Source organism: Mytilinidion resinicola, assembly GCF_010093595.1.
Source record: "Mytilinidion resinicola strain CBS 304.34 unplaced genomic scaffold BDZ99scaffold_9, whole genome shotgun sequence".
NCBI classification, from domain to species: Eukaryota; Fungi; Ascomycota; class Dothideomycetes; order Mytilinidiales; family Mytilinidiaceae; genus Mytilinidion; species Mytilinidion resinicola.
In genome coordinates, this window is record NW_022985445.1 from 1,440,068 (window position 1) to 1,455,222 (window position 15,155).

The 15,155-nt window shown below is 50.3% G+C and overlaps 7 protein-coding genes across 7 annotated transcripts; 3 read left to right on the forward strand and 4 right to left on the reverse strand.

Annotated features, from left to right (window-relative positions):
• Positions 1-181: 181 nt before the first annotated feature.
• BDZ99DRAFT_462942 (general substrate transporter) lies at positions 182-2,144 on the reverse strand. The gene is made up of 2 exons (XM_033719962.1): positions 1,184-2,144; positions 182-1,080 (listed from the first exon to the last, which is right to left on the reverse strand). Exons 1-2 carry the CDS (start codon positions 2,075-2,077, stop codon positions 415-417), a joined length of 1,560 nt encoding a protein of 519 aa, XP_033577329.1. The 5' UTR covers positions 2,078-2,144; the 3' UTR covers positions 182-414.
• Positions 2,145-2,350: 206 nt separating this feature from the next.
• BDZ99DRAFT_462943 (glucosamine 6-phosphate N-acetyltransferase) lies at positions 2,351-3,535 on the forward strand. Its single transcript, XM_033719963.1, has 3 exons — positions 2,351-2,514; positions 2,598-3,030; positions 3,130-3,535. Exons 2-3 carry the CDS (start codon positions 2,617-2,619, stop codon positions 3,238-3,240), a joined length of 525 nt encoding a protein of 174 aa, XP_033577330.1. The 5' UTR covers positions 2,351-2,514; positions 2,598-2,616; the 3' UTR covers positions 3,241-3,535.
• A 1,463-nt stretch (positions 3,536-4,998) lies between these two features.
• Positions 4,999-5,715, reverse strand: BDZ99DRAFT_310166 (uncharacterized protein). Its single transcript, XM_033714260.1, has one exon. It carries the CDS (start codon positions 5,500-5,502, stop codon positions 5,110-5,112), a length of 393 nt encoding a protein of 130 aa, XP_033577331.1. The 5' UTR covers positions 5,503-5,715; the 3' UTR covers positions 4,999-5,109.
• Positions 5,716-7,574: 1,859 nt separating this feature from the next.
• Positions 7,575-9,074, forward strand: BDZ99DRAFT_462945 (DUF1613-domain-containing protein). Its single transcript, XM_033719964.1, has one exon. It carries the CDS (start codon positions 7,808-7,810, stop codon positions 8,837-8,839), a length of 1,032 nt encoding a protein of 343 aa, XP_033577332.1. The 5' UTR covers positions 7,575-7,807; the 3' UTR covers positions 8,840-9,074.
• Positions 9,075-9,793: 719 nt separating this feature from the next.
• Positions 9,794-10,477, reverse strand: BDZ99DRAFT_310191 (uncharacterized protein). Its single transcript, XM_033714261.1, has one exon. It carries the CDS (start codon positions 10,424-10,426, stop codon positions 9,857-9,859), a length of 570 nt encoding a protein of 189 aa, XP_033577333.1. The 5' UTR covers positions 10,427-10,477; the 3' UTR covers positions 9,794-9,856.
• Positions 10,478-10,913: 436 nt separating this feature from the next.
• Positions 10,914-13,190, forward strand: BDZ99DRAFT_462947 (MFS nicotinic acid transporter-like protein Tna1). Its single transcript, XM_033719965.1, has 4 exons — positions 10,914-11,405; positions 11,467-11,511; positions 11,568-11,840; positions 11,891-13,190. The coding sequence occupies exons 1-4, from the start codon at positions 11,283-11,285 to the stop codon at positions 12,947-12,949; spliced, it is 1,500 nt and encodes a 499-aa protein (XP_033577334.1). The 5' UTR covers positions 10,914-11,282; the 3' UTR covers positions 12,950-13,190.
• A 115-nt stretch (positions 13,191-13,305) lies between these two features.
• Positions 13,306-14,725, reverse strand: BDZ99DRAFT_476542 (uncharacterized protein; the record flags this gene model as incomplete). The annotated part of the gene is made up of 2 exons (XM_033722065.1): positions 13,306-14,602; positions 14,655-14,725. 2 exons carry the CDS (start codon positions 14,723-14,725, stop codon positions 13,306-13,308), a joined length of 1,368 nt encoding a protein of 455 aa, XP_033577335.1.
• Positions 14,726-15,155: the final 430 nt, after the last annotated feature.

Sequence of the window (15,155 nt, forward strand, 5' to 3'; positions counted from 1 at the left end):
ACTCTTGTACGTGTAGTTTGGACTTTGGTGGACTACACTTGTTCTCAACCTGCTGAAGCACCTCTGGTTAGACGCTCGAGCGATCTTGTAAGATGGAATGTTCCACACGCGCTAAAGAGGCCCTCAGGTTACGTCTTCCCGAGGCGTCAAATATACACTCTTAAGAAGAACTGAGTTCTGCTCTAGTCATGTCACTGTCTGGTGTGCTCTCATGAAAATCCAAAGCTTTAGGCAGGATGTAATAGTTGCCACCGCAAGAATCAGACAAATACGACCGCTATAATACAACAACAAGATGCACATCCAAGAGACGCCTCCCGTCTATAGCAGCGTAAATCTAGGGAATCATCGTGCAACCTACTCACCACAGTCGCAGATCTCGTGTACGAAAGAAAAGAACCCGCTAAACGCCATTTAGGGCAGTTGGTCCTCAATCCTATGCAATAACGGCACCCTCTCCGCGTCCGCCTCATCCTTGTACGGCATCCTCTTATAAGCACCCCCTTTCACCTTCCTAACTTGCCACGAGCCTACCTCCTTAGCGTCCACAAAGAACTCTTGGTTCTCCTCAAAGCTGCGCCCGCCAGTCTCGGGTAGGTAAAAGTACGTCCACGTCCCAGCAATCGCATTGGTAGCCGCAAATACGAGGAAGATGTAGTACTTGAGGTTGTTGAACATGATAGGCGTGAGCAGCGTGATCCCAAAATTGGCGATTCCCCACACTATTACGCTGATGGCCGTGCCGCGGGCGCGGGCGTAGGTAGGATAGATCTCCGTTGGGATCAGCCAGACGGTGGTGAGCCAGCCGATTCCGAAGGCGCCGGTTGCGACGAAGAGGGAGAGGGTCCCTGCGATGGCGGGACCGAGGACTAGGATGTGGAGCTGGTCGCTGTGAGATGTGAGAGCGGCAAACAGGGTTAAGAGGAGGAAGCAGGTTGTGAGTATCCCGCTGCTTTCGACTAGGAGCCTCCGCCGGCCAAGAGCATCGATGAGGAGCCAGGCGAGGGACATGAGGAAGAAGTAGCTGGTGTAGTTTCCCAGAGTCAGGTACTCGGCCAGGATGGGCGAAAAGGAGAGAAGCTGGTGTGCATTAGCATGTCTGATAGACAATCGCCTGAAAGTGCCTCGATAGCATAGTACTTGAGAGCATATCTTCTTCATCGAGGTTATCTTAGCGCCTTACCTCGAATATCTGGGGCCCGTAAACTGATACAGCTCCATAACCAGTCAAAGCTTGGTTGATCTGCCCCATGATTGTGACCATCGTAGGGTGGAATTGAGGCTGACCAGGAGTCATCATTTCCAGGTAGCTGACGTGATGGCCTTCTTCGTCCTCGCTGATCCCGATGAGTTCGTCGTATCTATTCTGACCTTCCTCCCCAAACACGTCTTGCAAAGCTTTTTTGGCGTCTTCTTTCCTGTTTTTTCTAACAAACCATCTAGCCGATTCTGGTAGTCGGTGAACAAAAGAGAGGAGTATAATCGGATACACCTGCATAATTATAATAGGGAGCCTCCATGCCCACTGGTTCCCCTTGCCGAGGCCCCTGGTGACGCCGATGTTGATCCCGAACGCCATCAGCAACCCGAAGATGTTAGATTGGAACTCCTGCGCCAGTGCTTTGCCCCGAGCTTCAGTTTCAGTCAACTCAGAGCTGTAGATGGGAATCACAGAGTCCACTCCGCCAACGCCGAGACCCATAACGACTCTTCCAAGGAGCATGACGGAGCGCGCCCCAGGGCTGTATCCCAAGCCAGCGATGAACATGATCAAGTTCCCGAGTGAAGCCGTTGCAAGGCAGAAGAAGATGGCCTTCTTACGGCCGAACTTGTCGGCCCACCAGGAGAAGAAGACGGCCCCCACGGCGCAGCCGAGATAGTAGACAGAGACGATAATACCGACGATTGGTGATTCGGCGGCGATGCCCATGGTGTGGAGGTAATTGTGGTTTGTGTTGATCAAGGACATCATTCCCTGGTCGTAGCCATACAGGGCAATGGCGGTCGACGAGAACAGCACCACCTGCTGTGTCTTGTCATTGTACAAGGACTTCAAGCGAGTGGTGATAAAGGACATGATTGGAAGCAGACAAAAGTCTAGGAACGCAGGAAAATGCCGCCAGAATAGCAAGGGAACAGAGACGAGGAACCGGCGGGGCAGATTTTAATGAAGAGGGTGTTCTTGGTCACAGGATCATATCCAGCCGTCTTTTCGCTTCAAACCGGCGTGGTGCGACGATGTTCAGCAAGGAACTTTGGGTCTAGGTACCGGGTAAGTACATTAGGGGCACCAGCCACTGTGGCTGCGATTTGGCGGTGTGGCAGGTGTTTCAGCTCCTCACTGTCAGCAATCGACGTGAATATTCCAAGATAAAGACGCTTGAAGCTCTCTGTAGACTCCAGGAACTCCGTTCTACTCGGGAATCTCCAATTGAAGTGCTCACGCACCTTGTCCTGCTAGAATTCCCTGAAACGACGATCAAGGAAATCTATACCTATTGTCCCGCTACAAAGGTACGAAGGATTGAGAAGGACAAACCTTCTACATATCTCACCGCCTTACAGTTGATTGATCTCTGACATTGAGAACTCTACAGCTCCAACCACCCTCTCACAATGAGCGACTCCCCGCTCCTCTTCTCCCAGGAGCTCATCTCCCCCACCGTCCTAGCTGCGCTCCCCGAAGGCTACACCTGCCGGCCCCTGACGCGTACCGACTATGCCAACGGTTTCCTCGACGTCCTACGCGTGCTGACCCAAGTCGGCGATATCTCAGAAGCACAATGGGACGAGCGGTACAGCTGGATAGAGAAGCGCTCCGACTCCTACTTCATCCTCGCCATTGTCGACGAGAAGAAGCGCGTCGTGGGAACAGGCGCACTGGTCGCAGAGCGGAAGTTTATACACAATTTGGGCATGGTGGGACATATTGAGGATATCGCGGTTGCGAAGGACCAGCAGGGCAAGAAGCTGGGACTGAGGATCATCCAGGCTTTGAACTTCGTTGCGGAGAAGGTTGGGTGCTACAAGGTTCGTGGCCCCGCAGGCTTACCTTTTCATGTTCGAGAAATTGGGGAATCCGCTTTACCAACTGGAGTCTGGTAATGTATGCTGACTGCTGTGTCACAGACGATTCTTGATTGCTCCGAAGCCAATGAGGGATTCTACGTCAAGTGCGGATTCAAGAGGGCTGGGTTGGAGATGGCCCACTACTACGAGGCTCCAAAACCGAATGTATGAGTTCACTGGCAGCTTTCTAGGGGATGATTGTCTGTTTTGGTTCTGATACTGGTTCGGGTCTATTCAAGCTTGGAACGCCTATGATCAAAACATGTTGAAAAATGAGGAGGTGGAGTTGATGAGAGCACAATTGCAATTTTGGTGAAGCGTTTTTCAAGGGCTGATGGACGCTGCGGAAGGGTACAACTTTAGATATCTTGCATACACGACTTGAATCATCCTATCCGGCGAGTTCTCTGATATTGAACGGCATTTGAGGTGAAATCGCAGTTTGATTCACGAGATTCAGGCCAGAGAGTGTCTCTGTATTTTACAGAAAGCTCTTGGAAACATTGAAACATGCATGTGATACTTTGTCAGTCTCTTTGAACAGCTTGTGACACGCGTCTTGTTTGCCGACACATACTTCCGTGAATGGCAAGGCTGCGAAGCTAAGCAAGGCTATAGTCCATCCAGCGACCATCGCCGCTGCCAGTTCTGAGGGATTGCTGGGCTCCTCCGCACGTTCGCTGGATGAGTCGTAAGCTGCCCTGAGTTCCTGGTAATCGTCACTATAGATCCATCGGTTATCTTCAGGACCGTAGTATGCAGAGACCGGAGTAATAACCTCCGTTTTTAAGGCAGCTTGCACGGCAACCTTAAGACTTGACTACAACACCCCCAGCCTTGATATTCGAAAATATTTTTGGATAATATTGAAGCGCAAAGTCAAGGCTATATCTCAGTCTTTTTTTGAAAAATATTGGTCAAGAATTGGAGGTGGTTTAGGTTGTTGAGTGTTGTCGCGCACGAGCCCTAAACCTAGAGGTTATTACTCCGGTGTAGAGCCATGCAAGCCATACGGCTGTGCCGTTATTCTCCGCAGGCATACTCATGTCGCCCTCTCCTCCATACCGTTTGATGACCCCGATCCAGACATACTCATTCCTTGGTCCCTTTGTTGAAAGCACTCTTTACGGCTATAAGCAGCGCCAAAAGATATTTACAACGTCATTCGACGGTCCGCGCGCAGCACACTGTGCCTTCCGTGGTGTTTGGCAGCCTCGATTCAGGCCTACGCAGGCCTAGACAATTACTGAGGCGGCAAGAGGGGTGGAATAAGCACGTCGAAGCGCAAGAGAACATCACGCGACCAACTTTCATCTACGCTCTTCGAAAATATGGAAGACTCCACGTTTTATAATCTATAACAACTGCTTGAACTAAATTATTCCCACGAAGCTTTCACTCAGCGACAGGATTACAGAGAGTTGACTAGCGCGGAACTTGCATCGGCTCAGGTAGATTTCATGTTCTATAAAATATTACATCTTACGCTGACCGGAGTATTAGTGCACGATAGTCTTTGGGATGAGCAAAAGCATCTTGTACGGCGGCCATATCGACATAGAGGTCGCCTGTAATCAGGAAGTTTTTACGACAACTATCGCAGCACTAGACTGGAAGATCCTTAGGCATGAAGAATCTGTGACGGTCCATGTGCCCAACGACCTGCAGGATAGACTAAGGGCTCAGAATTTATTACGAAAGAGCGGTATTTTATAGTCCCGTCATGTTAGCGGTGATTATCTTTATGGAAGTGTTCGGAATCTGAGGACGAATAAGTGGCTCCAGGTAGAGGAGCCGGTACTAGAGAGGAGTTGAATACGGCGATCTATAGTTGAGTATAAAACCAGTTCTACTTCTATTAAGCAGATCCTGCGCGTCGACGTTATTCCGGTCCAGCCTCTGTCGTGCCTCCATCCTCTTCCTCAACTTTTGCTCCTGATATTGCATATATGTTCCCATCCTTTTATGTTTCCACGCGTCTCTATGAAATACTATGCAACCACAAATAGCTAATATCAAATCGAGCAACCCGAGAGCGACTTAACTATTTACGAGTAGACACTCAGGGCATCGCTCATGACCACATCCAGCGCAGCTCCCTTTTCTAAAGACCCTGACCCGGCATTGGCAGGAATAACAGTGGTAATTACGTCTAATCCTAGGGGAGCTCTCCAGCAGGTTCCCCCTCGCAAAAGCTTCAGCTCTGCTCTCTTTGTTCCCGACTCCGAGACCTCCGAACTCTGCGCGGAACGCATCTATCGCTGTTTCGGTATTCACTTCGCCTACTATATCTACAGTACTATCTGCGGTAGTATCTCCGGTATCTGCGGGGGCGTCTTTGGCTGGCTTCTTTCGATGGTCTCCAGTCTCTCTTAATACCGTTGTAGATGCTCGTTTACGAGGCCCATATGGAGGGTAAAGCGAATCTGGCATATTTCCGCGTCTTTGTAGCTAAAGTCAATAGCAGGTTATTAGCTTTCTTATCAAAAGAGAGATAGACTACTGCTGTTCTTACCGTAAATAAAGGAAGCAAAACTGGGAAACAAAATTCCAAGGGGCTGGCGCTTTTGAACACAGAAATCTTAGACCTTGTTCGCTAGGATGCGCCCGAATCATTCGATTGTGCCCTAATATAAAGCATTGGAGATATATTCTCTTTAGTGTTCCTCTCGACTCAACATTCGACGTATGTTGGCACGGCGTCTCTTGTCCAATATGTCACTAGCGAATTGGCTTGGGCGCCTTGCGCTTCGACGTGCTCATTCCACCTCTTACCGCCTCTTACCGCCTCTAGTGTCGGAAACAATCTGCTTAATATGTATCTTCCATCGACTGCCGTGTCAATTAGCTTCCAGTGTTCCGGCCATGCTATGCCACTATATATAGCTCGCCAATTCCTAAACTATATACCTTAGAAATTATAAGCTATATCTATAAAGGCACGCTAGTATAGAGTAGTTAGGTACTTTTATATAGTATAGGTATATATTAAGTCCTATATATTCTATCTATAAAAGGGTAATAACTAACTAACGTAGTCTGCGGGTGAGTGGGCCATGCGGGCGGACGTTTTAGCACCCCAGCTATCTCAACAACCACAAAATATGAAGTACAATCTTAAGATGCTATATACTATCTAGCTCTTTCTAATAGCTAAGAGAAAGTTTGGAGCAATATAGAGGCATGATTCGATTGTATTGTAAGCAATACCTGATTTTGGGGGCCAAAACTAACCAAAACTTTACTACGGCTAAACAGGGCTATTGAGAAATCTGAACAATGAACACATGATATTAAAATAGTCACTTATATCATTATTCCAAGTTACAGCTTGAAATATTTCGTGGTTGTTGAGATAGCTGGGTGCTAAAACGTCCAAATCGCGCCAATAATAGGGTGGCCCACTCGCCCGCGTGGCCACTCACCCGCAGACTACGTTAAAAGCTAGTATAGAAAAGCTTTTATACTTTTTCCTATAGGCCTTCTATTTTCTCTTCTATTTCTGTTACATTCCCTTTACACGAACACGAGCACGATCACGTGCGCCCTCGGGGCCCACGTGGCCTGAGGCTCCGGCCACGCCTACGGCGTGCGCACCGGAAGGCTATATACACTAGCCTACAATTCGCCTGCGCTTCCAATCAAGCGCAGTCGTTCTGTTCTTTTGGGCTGGCCAGAGGGCAGCCTGGCGTAGTGTCGTAACATCCAGTCACCAGCAACCTCCACCACGACCAGCAGTCGCTCTCACTTAGCCAACTCTTGGACCCTTCCTTACCGTCAAGCCTACAGAACAGTACGAATCGATAAGGCCATAATCCTCTCCCGCCCCTCAAAGCCTTGGATTCCATACTCGATGGACGCAACCACCTTAGACTCTGGGCACCATGATGCATGTCTCGAGCCCAGCCTGATGGCCGACTCTGTGATGTCGCCGAACGAAAGCGGAACCCATGGCTCTTTGATGATGCGTAGTCAGTCAGAAGATACATCGTCAGAAAAAGCCAAAAGCCAACGCTTCGAACCTAGGAATCTACGTGACCTACCCAATGACTCCCCCAAGACCGAATCTGGGCTGCCACCTGAGATTTGGCTGGCAATTCTCGATTCTCCGGCTTCATTCCCACCAGATTGTTTCCATACTGTTGCAAACAATCTACTCAAGAACCCCAACATCACCTCTTCACTTCTGTTTCGAGCAGAGATTTTCTACGACAGTCAAAATGATGCTACGTTTGACGCTTCCGCTACTACTGCAGAAAGCCTTAGTAACTTCGTTCGTCATATGAAAGCTGACTACAAGCCAAGGATGGTAGCTACTGCGATTCCCGGATACCGGCTTGCTTCGACTATAGTCCGAAAGATGATACCGCGAAATCCGCAATTAGACAAGCCGCTAGTCCAGACCTGTCATATGTTTATTTCTACTAGACCTTTACAGGTATCAGAGAGCGCTCAGATAGGCTCGGACAATAGTGCCGCATCAGACCAGAGTATGGAAGAGCGATATCTAATGATTTGGATCCCTCACGCCAGCTCTCCGGATGACATTCCTTGGTATCATCCGCCTGTCCGGGCTGTGGCGACGCTATACAGTTGGAAAACCAATCTACCACCAGATTTTGTTCCTGGGAATCTCTCTCTATACTACAGTCTCTTTCCTGGGACCGAGATTACTACTCGAATGGAACGTACCGCACTGAATTTGCTGAAAATCACGCACAAACATGGGCAAGGCCAAATGAACGGCTACACAAAACGTGTCCATCACGATGTCGTTGTACCTCAGAAGAAGTTCCAAGACACGTATACGTATCTCAAGGGCAAATACGCCAGGGATCTCATCCGAGACTGGGTCGAGCAAACTCCACCAACTAAGAACGTTTTTGAAGATTTAGGGATAGCCGCATTCCTGATCGAGCTCTGGACGGACATGTATGGAGGTAGAAGTATCCCGAAGGATTCTACAGAGACTCTAGAAGATGGTCCTAAGCTGGACGCAAGCCCTGCCCCGGACAGTCTCCACAATAACTCCAAAGCTTCCTCCACTGCTTCTTCGAAATCCTATGAAATAGCGTACGATCACGACCTCAAAGCAAAAGTGCAGGACAAGTTCCCTGGTTTCATAGATATCGGGTGTGGTAATGGTCTTCTTGTCAATGTCCTGTTGAAAGAAGGATGGAAGGGATGGGGCTTCGACGCCCGACAGAGAAAGTCATGGAGCACATACACGCCGGATGTGCAAGCGAATCTGAAAGAGTTCCTCCTAATCCCTGAGATGTTCCAACCATCCAGTAAGCTGTGGAACCCTCCACCTCCTTTCCACAACGGCGTATTTCCTACGGGTACCTTCATAGTCGCGAATCACGCAGACCAGCTCACCGGATGGGCACCCTTACTGGCCTCTCTTTCGCAATCGCCATTCATTGCTATACCTTGTTGCAGCCACAGCTTCTCGGGTGCTAGATTCAGAGCGGCCGTTCCAAAGCTAGCGAAGGGATCAAAGCCTCCTTCAGCCTATGCGGCTCTGTGCACCTGGGTGGAAAAGCTGACCGCGGATTCTGGATACGTAGTTGAGAAGGAGATGCTGCGTATACCGAGCACACGGAATGCAGCTATTCTTGGCCGCAAATGGACGAGTCATGAAAATCAGGAGGGCATGGCCAGGACCATCGTGGAACGGGAAATGGGGGTATCAGTCGAGACGGTTGGACGAGAGTGGACAGAGATGACGAGGAAGTTTTGGGAGAAGGGTGCTGAAAAGGATCACTGAGTCTTCTAGATCTCCTGCTGATCCAATGCTGTGAAACCCATATGTCTCCAATGGGATGGTTAGAAGTTTATCCCTTCGTCTGTTGAAATGCGTCCACAAAAATCTAGCCAATTAGAGGCTCTGAATCAGGCCACCGTGATGATAACTACACCCAACCGAAGCAATTCGAATTCGTGTATATAATTGTATATAGCTAGTCCTTGGTGTTGAGCTTGGCTATATGATCTACCCAACCCGTGCAAATAGATTTGTTTGCACTTGTAACTCTGCAGAAAGGAATTATACAGCACGAGCACCCGTATCTAGTTCTTCTAGCCAGGCCCTAAACTTATCACCAAATACTAGCTTAGTCTGTGCAAAGCCTATAGCTGTAGGAGTAGGCCTTTTTTATAGTTTATAGACGTATACTTAACCTAGTAATATATAATGTCAGCGGCTCTGTGCAGCTATATGCAGCTCTACAGCGCCAAGGCTTAACACTAAACTTACTATTATAAACTATTAACAGGAATAAAACAACCCTAGCATCCTTCCAGGCTATTTCTATTACCTGGTAACTCTTAGATAACTCTTTATAGAGCGTCCCCTATGGAATTTAGGGCTTATAGATTATTCTAAGGTCTGCTAGCTATGCACTAATAGCCTTGGCCGGCAGCTTTTCTTTGGCCTTTGTCCCCTTCTTCTTCTTATTATCTAGCTTCTTGCGCTTTATCTTTATAAGCCGGACAGTTCCTGCAGCTCTAACACCCTTAGCACGCAGTCGCTTAAATAATCTAATACTGCTAAAGAGGTTATTAAGCCAGACTACATGCTGGCCCGGCGGATAGAGTTGCTTATTTAAATTAGGGTTGCGTTGGAGAAGAAGATTAAGAATAACAGCTTTAGTTGCTGTAAAGCTATTATAAATAAAGGATTTATTAAGGTTAACAGGGCCTTTATTAGAATATTTATAATCTTGGATGCCCTGCCTATAAATCTCTCTATTGTCTTATTAACAGCTAGATATGTGCCTAGCGCCTAGTACTGCCGGCAGCGTACTCTAATATGCTTAGAGAGCTTGTTAACGCGGTTAAATATTGTGTGGAAGCCATCCTCCGGTATAGAACTGGCGCGAATATAGCAATTAATCTGTTGAAATCTATCCTTAGCAATAAATTTGGCCGGCCAGGTTGCCGTGCCTGCACTGCTAGGCCCCCAGTAGTGCGCTATAGTCGGCTGCACAACTACGCCCATATAAATAACGACTCCAAAATATGCATATAGCTCTTTCCTATGCGTAGGCCTCCACGCGCGTGGCCGGCCAAGCGTTGTATCCTCCTTAGACAGCTGGTGATCCTTGGCGTACTTGTTCGTCCAGCGCACCATCTTCTCCACCATTTCATTGGTAAAGAATAGGCGGAATATGGCTACAGGATTATGCTGATCAAGACCTGGAGGTATATTGGGGGTGCCGGGCGCGTTGTAGTTGTTGATTTGTAGTGGCTCGAATGCAGGCAGCGGCGTAGGCTTGGGGTAGGGAAGTTTGGGCTTTTTGTAAGGCTTCGGGTCCTTCTGCACGTAGTCGACATCATTGGATGTCCGTGGCATTGTGGAGTATTTGATTGTGGATAATAACTAGCTATTTGGCTTGTTTACGTGCTGCTGCGTACGTTGGGGCACGGGCTTGGCGCCAAGTGTGGACGCTAACAGACGAAGGGATACAATTTGAGGTTGAATTTGGTTACTGGAACCGAATGCTAGCGTTGTCTAGTGCCACGTTTCTTAACTCTAAATTGACATACTCTATGGTCTATCTTAAGCGAATGGTCATATAATAAGTCCATCTCCCGCATCTACGTTCAATGCCCTACCCCGCCTTAAATTTCAACACCGACAGAGCTCAAATGGTAGCGTAAACGGTGAGCGGCGTGCCGAGCCACGCTGCCGTATGGGGTGACAAGGCCGAGAGTCAGGCGTTTTGGCCAGCTTTCCATTGGCTGCTCCCCCGCACCAAGCTCCCTCGATCCCCAGCTTCTTGCCGCGGCCAAGGAGCTTGCTGTATCCACAGACCCACCGACGTAATGCTCCCTGGAGACACCAGTGTGCCAGTCCAGTCCCTCACTTCCTCCATGAGAGGCTCCGGCCAGAAGGGTGTCACGCGGGAGCTTCGGGGTTCTATCTCCCTTTGAACATGCGAGCCCACAGTAGGCTCGGCGCGATGCATCATTGGCGGCTTAGCTTTGTCGCGGTTTGTTTTGACCTGAGCTGCCCGACTATGATACCGGCAGCTGGGGGTTGGCGATGATCAACCAAGGGACGACACGATTATGAACCTATATTACTACGCAGCCTGCCCGCTTTCGTTTCCCTTATCCCGCGTGCGCGCTCATCTTTATTCCCAAGGCTTTCTTCTTCTCTTTTTTCAACAGGGCCCAGCATGATGAAGCCTGGAGACGAATACAGCATGCGTGCACCCTCTGATGAGGAGAAGGCTGCTGAAGCTGAGCAGTACAATTTTGCATCCGGTGCACACCAAGATATTGATGATCCCGACGCTGGACGGAGCGAGGAAGAGAGAATTGATATTGTAAGAATTGCAATGAAATCACACTCATTCGGTGACAGAGATGCTGATATAAGGCCTCCAGGACCGTAAATTGCTGTGGAAGCTCGATATCCGGCTGATACCATGGGTAAGATTCTGTCGCTGGAAACCCCTCAGTTACAATATCTATATTGACCGCCATAGCTGTGCTTTCTCTACCTGATATCCTTCCTCGACCGAACGAACATTGGCAATGCAAAGATCGATGGCCTCCAGAAAGATCTGGGCATGACCGATGGCCAATACAACGCCGCGCTCTCCCTCTTCTTTGTCTCCTATGCGCTGGCGGAGCCCCTGACAAACGTCCTGCTCAAACGCCTCCGGCCCAGCATCTTCATTCCAATCATTATGATCTTCTGGGGCATCACTATGACCACCATGGGCCTGGTCCACAACTTCTCTGGCCTTGCCGCAGCCGTATGCCAACGACATCTCTACTTTCCAAACCTCTACTAACATCAACCCAGCGCTTCTTCCTCGGCCTCGCCGAAGCCGGCCTCTTCCCCGGCGTAAACTACTACCTCTCCTGCTGGTACAAGCGCTCCGAATTTGGCATCCGCGCCGCCATATTCTTCTCGGCCGCCGCCGTGGCGGGCTCCTTCGGCGGGCTCCTCGCGGCCGCCATCGCCAAGATGGACGGCATCGGCGGCAAGCACGGCTGGTGCTGGATCTTCATCCTCGAAGGCCTGGCCACCATCCTTGTCGGCATCGCCTCGTACTGGATGGTCTACGACTTCCCCGACAAAGCCACCTTCCTGACCCCGACCGACCTCGCGCGCGTCAAGACGCGGCTGCGCGCCGACAAGCAGAGCTCGGCTGAGCATGAGGAGTTCCGCATGGCGTACTTCTGGAGCGCCGTCAAGGATTGGAAGATGTACGCGTTTGCCATCATCTACATGGGCTGCGACGGCGCGCTGTACGCCTTCTCGCTGTTCCTGCCTACGATTATTAATGAGTTGGGGTACACGTCGACGAAAGCGAATCTGCTCTCCGTGCCGCCCTACGCGGCGGCGGCGATCCTGACCGTGTTTATTGGATGGCTGGCTGACCGCACGCAGCAGCGCGGGCTGTGCAATATCGGCGTTAGCTTCCTGGGCATTGCGGGCTTCTCGATGCTGCTGGGATCTGATAAGGCGGGCGTCAAGTACGCGGGGACTTTCCTAGGCGCGCTGGGCATCTATCCGTGTGTTGCGAATACGATCACGTGGACGGCGAATAACTTCGAGGGCGTGTACAAGAAAGGCGTAGCAATTGGGTTTGTCATCGGTTGGGGAAATCTGAATGGTGTGGTTAGCAGTAACATCTACCAAGGGAAAGATAAGCCGGGTTTCAAGCCGGGGCATGGGGTGGTTCTGGCTTATATGATTTTGTTTTTGCTAGGGGGGAGTGTTGTGACGAGGCTTTTGCTGGCGGCGGAAAATAAGAGGAGAATTAGTGGGAAGAGGGATGTTTGGGCCGAGGGGAAGGCGGCGGCGGAGGTTGAGGCGCTGGGTGATAAGAGGCCGGATTTCATCTATACGTTGTGAGAAATTGGCTGGCAATCCAGGCAATGCGCTGGAGTGCCCTAGACAGTGGTATGAAGCTGGAAAGATTGGCGATCTGAGAGCCCTGAATCACAGTGTGATGAAGTTTACACCTTGTCTTGTATTGACATAATGTCACAGTACCCTTGACAGTGGTATGAAGCGTTCAAAATTGGTATCTAATAGGTCAGCTCTGGCGAGGAAACTTTGCTCATAAGCTCAAGAAGCCATTCCAGGGGCAGAAATCGGCGATAGAGCTGTTCAGTGATGCAATACCCCATACATCCTCGTCCGTGTCCACTAACCGTTGCTAGTCGTAAATACCGAACTGGGAATCGTCCTCGTCCTCATCCGCCGAATCAGGGGGTACCCCGTTGAGATACAGTACCCCCCAACGCTGACTTGAGCTCATCGAACTGTGCATCTTCCAGAGTGTCAGTCGGCCGGGATACGTCCTCAGATTCGCCACTCGTCTCCACAGCACGTGCCACCCTCTCCATCTCATCCAGCCACTCACAGACGTCCAATTGCTCTTCATAAACGATCCGCCCTTTCGCAAACCACAACTTCATATCGTCCTTCGCCACCTCCTGACCACGCTTCAACCGCTCCCCATGCTCCCTGACCAACTCCCAGTCCTTATCCGTCGGATTATCGAAGAGCCTAGAAATATCCGCGCATTCCTTAGGAATAGCGGCATTGTCGACCCAAGCGTCGTCGTCGTCAGAGACAGAATTAGGGCTCTCGTCCTTCTCCTCCCATTCCCGCTCCTTCAAAATCACGCGTCCAGGCACCTCGAAAAGCTCATAGGACGGGCGACGGTACTGCTTCCACTTCAGTATTACTCGCACGCGGACACCGCGTCTCCGTAGCTTCTTGAAGAGCGGCGCTAACGGTCGCAAGTGCCCCTCACTAGACTTTTCAATCGACACGTCGAGGACGCAGAGCTCGGGCATAGCGAGCAGCGGGGCCTCGAGGTGGCGGTGATTATAAGCAGTCGGCCTGATCGCCATGTCCTGCCGTAGCTCCTTCTCGAACTCTCCTGGTGGCTCTGGGCCCGTAGGCGTATCGTAGCCGGAGCTGTAATGGCGGACGTCCTTCAGGTCGATAGCGATACGGCGCAGGATCGAGGCGGGCTGGACGCTGCTGCCGTAGTGGTCGGTTGAGAGGAAGCGGGAGATGTGTTCGGCGTTTGGAGTTTCTAGCGAGAAGCTGTTTGAGTGATAGAACACTTTTGCGGCTTCGAGGGCGATTTGCGGTGCTACCACGGCCGCGTTCATGTAGAAGTAGGCGTCTCCCGGGAGCATACGGCCATTCAAGGTATTGGAGTCGGGATACTGGATGTGGATGACTTCCGACCGCGTGTACAGATGAGAGTAGATCTGGTCGCGGATCTCGAGGGGCAGGGCTAGTAGCATTAGAGAGGCGGGCTGCAGGTTGGCTTTGATTTGCTCCCATCCTGATACTAGGAGCTGATGTCTCGCTTCTAGACGTCGTCGTTCGGCCTGTGCTCGCAGGATTCTTATCCCTTGGTTTGCGCCTTTGGCAAATTTGGCGAGGGTTTGGCTGTTTTCTTTGAGCTGGAGGTCAAGTCGGCCAATCCGCTCATGGTCGTACGTCCTCAGCATTCGCACTGCTTCTTCAATCCGTCCAGTTCTGCAATATTGTTAGTGAAATAAACATACAGCAAAGTTCCATTTTCACGAACGGGTGGTTGTAGTAGCTACCCTGAGCCTCGGACGCGGTTGGCAGTTGGAGCAGATCAATAATGGACTCCATGGTGGACGGTAAATTGAAATTAAATGAAGGCTGTAGTCTAGAGCCATCAACGAGAGGCTTCAGGTGTTTATATACGAGAACAGAAATGGTGGAGGCGCGCAAACGCGTGACTCAAACAGTGCGTTATTGGTGGCTGGGAGTAGGCAGCCGTGCTGCCTGTGCTCATGAAGGCGGAAGAGGCTGTGTAAGGTTTGGGGAAGGCAGCCGATGCTTATTTCGCTGTTTCGACTACCATGGACTACCCCGGACGTTACGAGGCGTGAAATCACTTGGGAAAATAACCAATTGTTATATTGTTCGATATAGGTGACTACACCGATATTCCATTATTCAGCCTTGCTGCGCATTATCTGGCCCAGTATCGACTGCGCTGTGCCCACTCTATACCTGGAGAGGATTCGGTACGTATGCAGAGATGCGAGCTAGAGTA